General features: G+C 50.4%; 1 protein-coding gene across 4 annotated transcripts in view; it reads left to right on the forward strand.

Moving 5' to 3' along the window:
• Positions 1-13,772, forward strand: part of MAPK4 (mitogen-activated protein kinase 4) — a 153,806-nt gene that overhangs the window by 93,566 nt on the left and 46,468 nt on the right. For 2 of the 4 annotated variants that reach the window (XM_060613865.3, XM_060613864.3), the window contains exon 2: positions 4,693-6,312. In XM_060613865.3, the coding sequence (XP_060469848.2) occupies positions 5,767-6,312 (546 nt within the window). In that variant the 5' untranslated portion in view covers positions 4,693-5,766. The remainder of the gene's footprint in view (positions 1-4,692; positions 6,313-13,772) is intronic. The other 2 variants (XM_060613867.3, XM_060613866.3) reach the window with 1 other exon arrangement.

Consider the following 13,772-nt stretch of genomic DNA (forward strand, 5'->3'; position numbering starts at 1 on the left):
GGCAGTCACCCTGGGCCTAGGTGGTTCGTGGTGAGAATCACTCCCTTGGGCTCAGATCAGGGGCTGCGGTGCTGAGAAGCGTGGCCTTTGAGTCATCACCTGCTAGTGGTGTAATTTTGGGCAAGTTACTTCCTTCGGGGGCTTCATGGGAGCGTGACACAAACCTCACAGGGTTGTGGTGAGACCCAACTGAAATCCTCAGGCACGGCTCCTGGCCCATGGTGACCCCATGGTGACCCTCAGTCAGTGTAGCTACCCTGTCTCCATCAGGTCGCCTTCGCCACCTCTCCAGAAAGCCTCTGAAGGTGCAAGTGGGGGTGCAGAGGTGAGGCATGTCAACAGTAGCCTGAAAAGTACCAGAGTCAGAAATAGAAGGTAGCTTGTGGGCCCTGAGGCCATGAAACCTGCAAATGACCTTAACTATGCCCAGGGTGGGGGCCGAAGCCCAGAATAACTCCCTGGGAGGGCAGGCTTGGGGTAGTGCCACCATGAGGGGCAACAGGAGGACTGAGTCCAAGGACGGAGGAGACCATGCAGGAGGAGCCGGAAAGGTCGGGGCTATGGCACACTTTGGTGTCTCCTTAGGAACAACCTAGAGGATGTTTCTACACAGTCAAGAGCAGGGGTTGACAGACTGTGGCCCCCTAACCAAATTGAGTCTCCCACCTGTTTTTGTAAATAAAATGTTTTTGAAATGCAGCCATGCCCTTTGTTTGGGTATTATCTATGGCTGCTTTCGTGCTACAAGGCAGGGTTGAGTAGTTGCAACAGAGATGGCATGTTCTGCAAAGCCTTAGACATTTATTCCCTGGCCCTTTATAGAAAAAATTTGCTGATCTCTGGTCTAGAGGATTTTATTCACATGGACTATAGTGATTAAGGTCACGAACCTTAGAGTCAGACAGACTTGACTATAATGTGAATGATGCCGCCTAGAATTGTGCAGTGTGCAGCCTGTTCAACTGTAAACATCAGCCCTGCCTGAGAAGGCTTTCCTGCAGGTTTTTGGGTGCTCAAGAGAGAGAAGAACGCACTGTCCATGAAATATCAGCACCTCCTTGGGGGCCACAGTTCCTGCTGAAAGTCAACAGCAGCATGCGGTTTGGGAGGATCTGAGCAGGCAGAGTTGAGTCTAAATTTAGAATTTCCAAAGCTGCTTTGTAAACGAGCTCCCCAGGAAACCCAGCAAGGGACAGTTGGCACACACCATCTCATTTCTGGTTTGTCTCCATGTGTTAAAAGGCTAGATGCGTGAGAGGATCATTAATTGGCCCCAACTAAAGTATTGCAAGAGAGTCCGTGGGAAATCAGTGGAGAAATGAAGGTCCATTGCTAGGAGCCTAGGGGTAGGTGTTTCTACTCCTGCGTTTTATTATAACATTCACCGTGAATCATGGGAGCCAGGCTACCCTTGCAGGAGTTGCATACATTCTTCTTGCTCACTGTCATTTGAGCACAACTGAACCCATGACCTTTCCTTCCTTCAAGGTGAATGCCAACTGCCTGGTTTGAAATCGCACCTGATTCAGAGTAGCTCTGAGCCTCCAAGTTCAAATGGAGGATGGCTGTGCTTCACCCTGAGGAGTTGCCATACTGTTGTCTCTGCAACGGTGGGCACGTCCAGATGCTGGGTCTGCCCCTCTCCAGGGCCGATGCGCTCATGCCCCCTGGCGTGTCATGCAAACAATGAACCGCTAAAGCCAAGACATCTTAGGTGATAGGTGTTTTGCAATCAGTCCACCTGTGGAGAAAAGCAAAAGGTTTACAGTGGAAATTTTAGAGGAATTATAGAAAGAAACTTAGAAAGCGAAGAGGGCTGAGAAGGGATGAGTAACAGTCAACTCACACGGGAACAGAGAAACGGCTGCCTGGAATTCTCAGAGGCAGCCTCTGAGCAGCAGGTGACACCGAGAAGGTTGAAGTTAAGAAATCTGATGTGTCTGAGTGGTTGGGGCGTGTGAGAAAAGCCCTCTTGAACAAGTTGTATTGCACCAGCAGAGTTAGGGAGGGGAGGCTGATCATCTAGGAAATGTGGGCAGGACGACTGTGTAGACATAATGAGTGTTCCTCAGCATTGGACGAATGTACGTCCAAGCCATTTAGTTTCCTTTTTGTTTTTTAAACTTGCTTTTAAGTGTATTTTTTTATTTTGAAAGAGAGAGTGAGCAGGGGAGGGGCAGAGAGGAAGAGAGAGAATCTCGAGCAGGCTCCACACTGTCAGCACAGAGCCCGACGGAGGGCTTGATCCCGTGAACCACGAGATCATGACGTGGGCCGAGTTGGACGCTCAACTGACTGGGCCACCCAGGTGCCCCCAAGTCAGATAGTTTCTGAGTACTGCCTTGTGCCCTGGACTGGAGAAGCTTGAAGTCTAGTTGGGAGATGGACACATATAAGACGTTAAATAACAGCCCAGCTTAGTATGTGGTCAGTGTCAAAGAGGGCATACACAAGAACACTGCAGGAGTTTAGGCAAGGAGAATGTCACCCGGTACACTTCCGGAATGGGAACTCTGGAGTGGAAGTGAGATGCCATCTGGGTTGAGCGGTGGGCAAGACTTCAGTGAGTGGGGAGGAAGCAGGAGAACATTTCAGGAACTGGGAAGGTGGAAGAAATTGAAAGAGTGTACTTAGAAGCCCATGAGAAAGGCAGAGTGGCTGGAAGCAAGTCTTCCCAGGGTGACACGGTACCTGCCCACTGGAGCCAGCCGCGTGTCAGGGAGACCACTCACTCGCACCCACGCAGACACGCACGCATGCACACGTGCATATGTTCAGGGGGAGACAGCCCCTCCCTCACGTGAGGGGAAGAGGAAAGAGTGTTAAAAATAAGTAAAGCACCTCTTAATTGTTCACAGATTATCTGCATTGCAGCTGATCTGGAACAAATCCTGCTCTCGCTTGCTGGTGATGTCATCTCCTCCTTGCTTAGGTGCTCGGTCCTGTCTGTTTACAACCCAGTGGGAGCTGGAAAGGGAAGAAGGCTTAAGCGTCTCTTCTCATAAAGCAAAATATATAATTGCCTGCTTGCTGTGCCCTTGGGAACTGGACAGGCATGTGGGTAGACAGTGAAAGAAGCTCCGGTTTAGTTTGTTACGTGATGGGCAGCAAGAGCCAGAGGAGGATGGACTGGAGCGCTAGGGTGGTTCTTTTGTTCCCCTGAATTAGGTATCCTGGCGGACTTCGCTAGCATGGGCCACAGAGGCTGGTCCCAGCACTGTCTCTAATCGGCGAGGGATGCTCAGAGTGAATGGTATTCATTTCTCAGTTCATCAAATGTGTTTTGCCCCTGTCTACGCCAGAAACATTGAGCTGCTGTTCTCTGAGCCTCGGTGCCCTCATCTGCAAAGTGAGGACTTGGGCCAGAATCATTATCTCTCAGTGGAGGTGCTGGCACCTGGGGGTGGGTGTCAGTTATTCACTGATGGAGCTGCTTGGCAAGGTGGTTAGGGTTCTGGCCCTGAGCATTAAAGGCCAGTAATGACTCCTGGTCAGATGAACCAAGGAGGGCAGTACCATCCCCAGTTAAGGACCACTGGACTTGTTTGCTATGATCACTTCCCAGTCTGAAATTCTGTAAGACTGTGGTTATTTTGCTGCTGGGACCAATAAAAACATCCAGAGTAGGATTGCTGAAGATTTTGTCAAAACGGTAGAATACTAGGTGCCTCTTATTCAAATGCAGGGGAATTTTTAACAAAGTCATCAATAGCTGACCTCTCTTGAGCAATCACTGTGTTCCAGGCCCTTGGCAAATCTCTTTCATTAGAAGTCTTTAGAGGGGATCTGATGGTTTACTATTTCAGGTCATCTGTGTCCCCTTATTGTCCCCCTTAATTTCAGACATTGAGTTTACTGTTGTTTTGTTTCATTTAGCATTTGCAGAGTTGTGCAAAGTTCAGGTATGAAAGCATCTCTACAGGGGGCCCTATAGTATGGTAAGAACTAGATTCACTCCTTTGTGCAGAGTACAGTGTCTGTTCTCTGACTGTCCATGGACTTAATAAACTTATAAAAGCTGCCAGAAGCTTCTGAGGCTGTCCCTCAGAAGCCATAACATTGCCTTTACTCCAGAGGTCTGAATTTACATTGTCTTGCAGTTTTTTTCTCCCCATGTAAGCTCTATGCCTGTAATTTGAGTCAGCAGCCACCAGGGGGCAGTCATGATAGGATTTGAGCCATTGCTTTGAAGAGCTAGGTCCCCACCATCAAAGAGAATACAGTTCACCATGCCAGTCCTGGTGTCATGCTAAGAAGTCTGTGCCCTGCCTTGCTGGGCAGAGAATCCCTTTTTTAGGGTGGCAATAAAATTTCCTTGTTACTTGGTATGTGTGCTTTTGCCACCTCTGTGGAAAGCAAGAGATACACATGTAACTAAACATCAGCACGTGGCAAATTCCCTCAAAATATTCAGACATTTGCAAAAGAAGGAAGAAAAGGGGTCCAAGTACAAAAAAAAAAAATTATCGATCCTTTATTTTTTGTCTCCAGTTAGTTACTTTTTATGATCAACACTCCCAGCAAGTGCTGATGTATGTGTTTGGAGAGCATAGCAAATTAATTTCTCCAAAGTCAGAGTGGATCATTCCCACCCACAATTGGTGTGTGTTAACCTTTGGGGAGCAGGCATTTACACAAAAGGTGCACCATTTGATGATCCTATCAAATCAATCCATCTTCTCTCTCTTCCAGGGGAGCGCTGCCCACAGCAGGAGGGCTGGCCGGGCAGTGCAAAGCCTGGAATCCCCTGAGCAAGCAGTGTTTCAGCTGGCTGGACAGATCAAATAACACTTGGGCTGGTTAACAAAGGACACACAAGTGGGAAGGTGTTGGAAGCTGGAGTGTGGAAATTTACCCAACGCTATTTCTTTGACAGGAAAGGAGACATGGTCTGAAAGATGCCGCATTCCTGCAGCCTCTCTGAGTCCAGCCGAACAGAGTCTTGTTCATGGTGGCGTGGATGAGGGGGTGACAGAGGATGCTGCCCCCTTGGAAGCCTCTGGAGGATCCTGGCGTGGCAGCTGAGTGCCCCTCGGATTTGGGACTTGAGGTGTAACTTGGTGTAGAGCTCAAGAAAGGTGGTTGGGTTCCTCCGGCTTTCTTCACCAGTGCTCACCAGCCTGATTTGGGCTATGAAACCTAGGAGGAGCTGGTAGAAAAGGGAGCTGGCGGAGGTAAAAGGAACCCCTAGAAGCCTCCAGAATCCATTGCCGGGATCCCTTCATACTGCTCAGGACACAATAGTTACCAAGCTGCCGGAGGCTGTGACAAAACGGAGCTTTGGACCATCGTAAAGGAACACAGCTCACTAACAGCTCTACGTTTCAGCCAGAAGGAACCTCTTTCAACAAAAGATTTAAAGGGGAGCGTTTCTGCATTTTTTACCTTGAGGTCCATTATGGTAGAAAACTTTACATCCACATAGATGATGAGACTGGTTTTTCTTTCCAAGATGCTACGTTTTAAAAAAGCATGAGCCATTCTAAGCTTCGAGGAGAGTTCAGGGTACAGACGAGTTGGCAGACAGCCCTCCCAGCGCAAGTTAAGAAAACCCTCTGAGCCTTCTGCTTCCATAGCTCAGCAAGCATGGACATATGCCACTCTTGTCTCCAGGGAGCCGGTGGCAGCGACATCAGCGCGAGGAGAGGCATCCCTCGGCTTTGGGACTTGACAGAATGAGGTGTGCTGGGGAAGCCGCTACCCGGGACTTGGCCGATTTTGACCGCCCCTTCACCACACGGGCAGACCCTGACCACTGAGCCAACAATGGCCAAGAAGGGCGACTGCATCGCCAGTGTCTATGGGTATGACCTTGGTGGGCGCTTCGTTGACTTCCAACCCCTGGGTTTTGGTGTCAATGGGCTGGTGCTGTCAGCTGTGGACAGCAGGGCCTGCCGGAAGGTGGCTGTGAAGAAGATCACCCTGAGTGACTCCCGCAGCATGAAGCATGCGCTCCGGGAGATCAAGATCATCCGGCGCCTGGACCATGACAACATCGTGAAGGTGTACGAGGTGCTGGGGCCCAAGGGCACTGACCTGCAGGGCGAGCTGTTCAAGTTCAGCGTGGCCTACATTGTCCAGGAGTACATGGAGACCGACCTGGCACGCCTGTTGGAGCAGGGCACGCTGACAGAGGAACACGCGAAGCTGTTCATGTACCAGCTGCTCCGAGGGCTCAAGTACATCCACTCCGCCAACGTGCTGCACAGGGACCTGAAGCCCGCCAACATCTTCATTAGCACGGAGGACCTCGTGCTCAAGATTGGGGATTTCGGGTTGGCGAGGATCGTTGACCAGCATTATTCACACAAGGTATGTCTGGCTGGAATGGCAGAAATGGGTGGTCCACAGAATCCTCCAGAATGCTCACAGCTGTTCAGAAGGGTATTCCTAGCTCCGCTGGAATCAGGGGACTAGAGTCCGTACCTGGGAGGGGCTGGAGGGTGCCAGAAAGATCACTGGCCTGAGCAGCAGTTGCTGGCCAAGCAGGGGCTGGGGCTGGTGGCCTGGTTCTCAGTCTTGGCTCTGCCGCATGGCCTTGACCAAGAATTCCTAGCTGCACAAGATAGGGTTGGACTAGATGATCTGTCAGATTTCTTCCAGCTCTAAACTCTATGGCTTCAAAACTGTGTGGTTGGTGAATTTGCTTCTAGCATCCTCTTATCCCTGCCATCCACCTAATACCACCTCTCCCTCCTGTCCGCTCAGGACGCCCCTCACCATAGCAGCCTCATGCTCCAGTTCAGCTTGCTTCCTCTTCGCACTCTGTGTCCCATTCTCTCTCTCTGTGGACAGAGGGCACGAACAGTTTACCCAATAAACGAATCTTCAGTATACACTGTCTAGCTAATGGCTCAGCTCTCCTAGGTCCCATGATGCCCTGGCCCCTCGGGGCCATACTGAAGCTACAGGTGTCTAGACGGTCCTGAGACCCCACGTCTCCACCAGCCGCAGAGACATAGCTGACCCAGCCACACTGATGGAGATATCGACACTCATTCTCAAGGCCCCGGCCTCTTCTTAACTAATCCACTGCTTCCTTCAGGAGCTGGGAGTCCTTTGAAGTTGTATTCCCCCTACCCCTGGTTCCTGCCGCTTTAGGGGAGCTGCTGAATACATGTCACAAGACATCCCTCAACAGAGCTGTGGGGTGGGTGTGATTACCAGCCTTCTGCCAGAAGCCTTGAACCATGAATTTTTATTAGAATGAAAACACTCTCTAGGATGTAGGTGTGCCATAAACTGTTATCAGCCAAGGGGCTGAGGTGGGTCACAAAAGGGGAGGGTAGCTCTGACCTGGAACATGCTTCAGCTTTCTCCCTGAGGCCTCATTCCTCTGCTTTCCCTTGCCACCTTATTTGCTGGCAGCCAGAAGGTCACAGACTCCCAGAAAGGCACTGACCTGTCCTGCAGGTGCGGTGAGAGGGTGTCCAGGGGGAGGGGGAAGGGCAGGGTTCCCTGTCCCACCCTCACCCTCTGGAACTTGGGCTCCAGCCCAGATTTCAGACCCCGACCGAATCAGCCCAGCTGGCTGGGTTCCTCACCGTCACCTTAACCACGAACTTGCCCCCTGTCCCCCTTCCGGTGGCCAGGCCATCTGTCAAAACTGATAGCTGACTTTGTAGGCAAGAATATCCACGGTTAAAAACAAAATGAAACAAAGCCCTTCCTCATGCCCTTTGCTGTTTGGTTTTTTTTTTTAATTTTTTTTTTTCAACGTTTTTTATTTATTTTTGGGACAGAGAGAGACAGAGCATGAACGGGGGAGGGGCAGAGAGAGAGGGAGACACAGAATCGGAAACAGGCTCCAGGCTCCGAGCCATCAGCCCAGAGCCTGATGCAGGGCTCGAACTCACTGACCGCGAGATCGTGACCTGGCTGAAGTCGGACGCTTAACCGACTGCGCCACCCAGGCGCCCCATGCCCTTTGCTGTTTGTACCTTCACTTGCTTCTAAGAAGCAATGACTCCAAACAATCAAACTGAAGGTTTTAACCTAAATCAATTCTTATTTGGTAAAAGGCCCATAGAATCCATGACACTTGTTTCTGGGATGCGCAAAACCACTTTCAGAATTGGAATAAACCAGTACCTTTGGGAGCAAAGCTAGGACCTTCCTAGATGAAAGGGTCTGATTACGTGATGTATTCCAGGGAACATGCTCTGAACAGCACACAGAAGACCTTTGCTAACGTCAGGGAAGGTGATTTGTGGGGGTGAAGATCTGCTGTAGTAACACTTGTTAGGTGCGGGGTGTGAGGAAGCAGGGAGGCAGGGGTCCAGGCTCCCCTCTGACACCTGCTGTCTAGGGACACGGACAGTCCCTTTTCCTCTGGGAGCCCTGGTTCCCCTGTTGTTGATGGGATGATAATATATGCCTTCTGCCCCACTGGCTTGTGGTTACAGATCAAAATACAGCATGGATGTAAAGTCCCTTGGAAAGCAGTAAGGAGCCCATCCATTTGTGCAGTGAGTGTTTGCTGAGCACACCGGGCCCAGGCCCACGTTCACCAGCCACCAGCTCTAAGTGACTGTGCTCCTGTCCCCCAGGGATGGGCAGACACCGCTCTGGCTGGGACTTTTCATTTTCCTGATGCCGAAGAAATTTAGATGTTCTGACTTATTCTCCTTAGAGTCTCTTGAATAAAATTAGCTGTGGGTGGTTAAAAAAAAATCATTGGAGCCAGTTGTGAGCCCTGCGTTTGGCCGGTGTCCCCCACACCCCTTCTCCCTCATACACTGTCGGCTTTTAGTTTCCTCCTTATTCTTCTTCGGGTGATGACAAAAGCTTTATATTTGGTGCTTTTATTTACCTAATATGCATTTAAATCAGTTCTCATTTAATCCCCAAAGTGCTGTGAGGCACTTAGGGCAAAGGGTCCATTTTAAAATGGAGAGCAACGGCTGTCTTGAGGTTATTTGGCTGACTGACCGGAGGGGCTCTAGAACGTGGGCCTTCTCGCATCTCAATGCATGGCCTTTCCACACACCATCTCCTTCATGAAGGCTTGCTGGTCCTCGGTGGGAATTCATCTTTCCTTCTTGTGAACTCCCATGTCAGTTCTCCCCCATCCCATTACCTGGACCTTCTAGCATCTAGCATTCTCTGCTCTGTCTTGTGGGTCATTGTGTTTGCCTCTTCTGTGCTCCCCTTGGCTGAGAGCCCCTCGGTTCTTGAGGGCACGTTGTGTTCATCTTGTTTTCCCCAGGGAGTCCGATGGCTGCTCCTGAGACATGGCCCTGTTGATCTTGTTGACTGTCTCAAACAGATGGGAGAATAGGCATTTACCAGCACGTTCCAGATAGGAAGCTAGTTGGGTTCATTGATTCCATGTGGTTAGAGTGTTTGACTCTCAGAAAGAGAACACGTACTTCTTCCAGCCAGAGGATTGGTTGGGGTCAGACGTGTGTCTCTGGACCCCTCCTGAAGTAGTATGCATTCTGCACTCACCTTGAAGAAGATTGTGCTCATTTGGGCCACAGCCAGTGCCTTTGTGTGGGTTATACAAGGGCATCCTTTTTGCAGGCTGATTCAGCCCAGGGCCAGGGGCAGGCTTTGTGATCTGACTGGCAGCTGGACTCGGGCCCCTTGGCTAAGCATAACCCACCCAGCAGTACGCAGCACCTGGTCTCACTCTCCTCACTGTGACTTCTTCCTGGGTGGACAGTGAGTCTCCTTCACTTCCACACCCCCTCATCTAGCGCAGGGCCTGCCATGGGGTAAGTGTCCGCTGAGTTTGTCTGGTAAAGGAGGTACCAACCCAGATGGCCTTCTCCTCTCCAGTGATCAGCTGGCAGCATTGGGGCTTAAGGCACAGTCAGGGAGCATGCTGGGTCTCCCCTACCCCTCCTCCCTTAGGGGGTCTCAGTCTTTGCCGGGTCCAGAGGACAGCTGGAGTTCCCAGTTAGTCCACACTGTCACGGAGATGACAGCAGGTGTCAGTGGGGGTGCTCTAATGGCTTTCTCAATGGCACAGGGAGCACGTGTCTCCTGTGTCACTGTTACTCACCTCACTGATGTGTGTGACGTCAGGCAAATCTTTCACTGTGCAGCTCATTCCTGAGTATGAGATCTGTACGAAGACCTTGCCGTCACCTCGTCCGTCCCCTTCATTTCACAGTTGACAAAGCCGAGGCCTCGGAAGGGGAGGAGACCCCCTCAAGACCTCACAATGAGTGGCCAATGCACACACTTCAACTCCACGCCCGCTGGCTTTTCTGTGCCTCTTCTCTGTTGTCTTCTCTGTCAAATAGGGTCATTCCCATTCTGCTTGTTTCATAGGATTCTTCTTAGAGTCAAATGAAAGTGGAAGATATCAGAGTGCTTTCATATGTACGAAGAGCTAAATCACTAACAGAACTATATGCCCAGCAGATGCCATGATAACACCACGCAGACATTCGGGTCTTGGTTTCCCCTGCACGGAAATATGGAACCATCTCCTGACCTGACCAAAGGGGGAGTCATGAGACCCTACCTGAAAGGTGGCTTCCCAGCCTCTGCTCCTGTTGTGAATCCCTTTCTGCCCACCTCCTCAGCCAGCCTGCTGAGTAGTTCCTTGTTGTTCATATCGAGAAGAGGCTGCTGAAGGGTCAGAGCATGTTTAACTTTGAATTTATCCTATTAGGAAGTAGATGATCTCCAAAGAGGAAAACAAATGTTGTTTAAGACTTCACTGAATCCTGTGTAAATTCCAAGAAGTGTCTGGAGCCCCCGGGAGCCTGCAGCATGCGGACAGCCAGATGAGCTGTGTGAACACAGGTTTGTCCTGGAGGGGCCACCCGTGGCTAGGGAAAGGAGCCACCCCTTGCTGGGGTCGCCGGGGTACGGCCAGCAGACTTGACTTTCGGGGGGCAGTAGGCAGAAAGTACCCAGGAAAGAAAGCAAGAGTAAGAGGCTCATCAGAATTTTGAGAGCCAGTGGCTCCTGTGTTTTGGCAGATCACTTGGGAAAGTCTTGAGTTTTCTGTTAGGCTGGCCTGCCTTTGGGCCCCGACCCCTTTCTGTGTCAGAGCCCTCTGTCCTAATACCCCATTCCCTATCAGAACGTGTTCACACTTTGCCTACATATCTCATAGAGATGCCTTACAAACTGATAGCACAGCAACGGATTCTCAAAGCGGGTGCCGGACCGGAGCATCGATCTCACCTAGGGGCTTGTCAATGATACAAAGTCTCTGGTTCCATCTCAGAGCTACCGAATCAGAAACTCGGGGTGGGGCCCGGAAAGCTGCATTTTAACAAGGCTTCAGGTGATTCTGGTGCCGGTTTAACTCTCAAGAACCACTGATCTGAAGACACGGAATGGCTTGGCTGTGGACAGAAAGCTGATGGTCCTGATGAGTTTGCTGGTTCCTGCAGCCATATTCTCAAACTTTAGCCCTTAGGAAGAAGGCTAAGAACTCCTAGATGATGGGGTTGTATTTGAAGCAGATACTTTAAGTAAATGGGGTTGTTAATGGTGAGGATATCAGGCACTGTGACAGGGAATTTTGAAGATTGTTTTAGGCAGGATGACTTTTACGGCCTCCATCACAGTACCCTGGAAACTGCCCACCTGCCCAGCGTCCCTCACATTTGGTAGAAAGCTACACGAACCACGGATCAACACCAAAAGGAGTGTTGGTTCTATTTAGGTGTGATTTTCACAATAGTTAGGTGATATGGGCAATGATTTTAGAAAACGTGCCCTTTTCATTCTGGTGTAAGCTACTTCCCTCGATGTTATTCAACAACAGATATTGGTTTCACAGTTCAGTGAGACTGAGTGATTGAAGGCTCAGCAGATTGAAGGCTCAGTAGTTTGTTTAGGCTTGTGGTTCAAGGTCCCAAAGGAGGCAGAAGGGTGCGTGATGTCAAACACACATGGCCAGCTTGCAAAGGCTTTGCACCAAGCTTCTGTCGGCTGTGTTTATGCTGGTTTAATCATGCTGATCAACCCCACCTCCTGGCCACTGCCTTCCTTTGATGGCTTCTTGTCTATCTAGGCCAATATAACCTTCCCGTCTGCCTGGGCAGAACACACAGAAAGCCCCCCTAAAGCATGATTCCCTTGAAACTGAAACTCAGAGGAGGAATGCTCATTTCTGTGCCTAAAATAGGGTCTTTGCTGCTGATCAGGAGAGTGTCCACTTGTTCTCTGGGCTTAGATTTTGGATGATGTCCCCATTGCAGCCGTAGGGAATGAGGCGTGGGTCCTGCGGGTAGGAAGTGAGGAAGGGCTTGCCCGGGACCCCACAATAGGCCTAGGGTCCACAGTGCCGGCCCCGGAGAGGCCCGGCCATATTGGGAGGCCAGCGTTTCATGAGAAAATGGGCTTGTCGGAGGACAACTTGCTGAAGGCCCAGCTAGAAGTTCTTAAGCTGCTAAGCATGTTATTCCAAATCAGTGGAGCTGAAAAGATTTATTTAAAAGGCTATGAAATATCCCTTTTTAAAAGGGAAAAACATGACCTCGGGGATTAGAACAGAGGCTGTACTAGAGAGTCAAGTGTCCCTGAACACTCAGGCCAACTTGGAAAGCTAATTTGGTTGGCTTTCAGTGCCTCCCTTCCCCTGCCCACTGAGCCCCCCACCCCTACTTGCTGGTCTTCACTCTGTCCCTGGGCCTCCTGGGGTCCTCTCTGCCCACTCCCAGAGCCTCATACCCAGGCCTCCTTTCCTGGGAAGCAACCCCACTTAGCTCCAGGGGCGGTATTAAAAATCTTTAACAACTGGCATGGCCCAGGCACCACTAATTGGAAAGGAAGCCGGCCAGAGGCCCAAGGCAGGGTCCCGGAGGTGCCCTGCTTGCCAGGAATTGACCCTTTATTGCCAGATCATAGCGAGATCTAGGAGTATCTGGGAGTGAGGCCAAAGTGATGAGTGAGGAAATCAGGGGCCTGGAGCAGTGCCTGTCTCCCAACCAGCTTACAGGTATTTCATTGTTCTACCGCTGGCCTAGCCGCATGGGTGCATACCGGCCATGCTCACTGCCATCTCAGAGCTCACTCTGTCTCATGTGCCTTTAGGTCTGCCTCTCACTGGGCTGAGCTATTGATTAAACGTGCAAAGGAACAGGGGAGCCTGGGTGGCTCAGTTGGTTAAGCATCTGACTCGATTTCAGCTCAGGTCATGATCTCGCGGTCTGTGGGTTTGAGCCCCGCATCTGGCTTTGTGCTTACAGCGTGGTTGGAGCCTGCTTGGGATTCTCTTCCTCTCCCTCTCTCTCTACCCTTCCTCTGCTTGCACTCTGCCTCTCTCTCTCAAAATAAATGAATAAACTTAAAAAAAAAAGTGTAAAGGTATCAGTAGCTGACTCCTTATTTTCCACAGCAGCCTACTGCCTCACTTGGTGCTCACGTCACAGCTGAAGTCTGCTTCCTGCCAGTGATGCTGGAGAGGGGCTAGTATTTCATGTAGCACAGGTTTGCTGGTGACAAATTCTTTATCTAGAAAGAGTCTTTATTTTGCTTTCATTTAAAAAAAAATTATTTATTTATTTTGAGAAAGAGAGAGTGAGCCTGAGCGGGGGAGGGGCAGAGAGAGAGACGGGAAGAGAGAGAGAATCCCAAGCAGGCTCCGCACTGTTAGTGCAGAGCCCCATGCAGGGTCCGATCCCACAAACCGTGAGATCATGACCTGAGCTGAAATCAAGGCTTGGATGCTCAACCGACTGAGCCACCCGGGTGCCACAATTTTGCTCTCATTTTTGTTTTTTGCTTTTTGGTTTTTTTTTATGTTTATTTATTTTTGAGGGGTGGGCAGGGGCAGAGAGAGACAGAGACACAGAATC

The sequence above is a fragment of the Panthera onca genome, chromosome D3, assembly GCF_046562875.1.
Source record: "Panthera onca isolate mPanOnc1 chromosome D3, mPanOnc1 haplotype 2, whole genome shotgun sequence".
In the NCBI taxonomy this organism is placed as follows: domain Eukaryota; kingdom Metazoa; phylum Chordata; class Mammalia; order Carnivora; family Felidae; genus Panthera; species Panthera onca.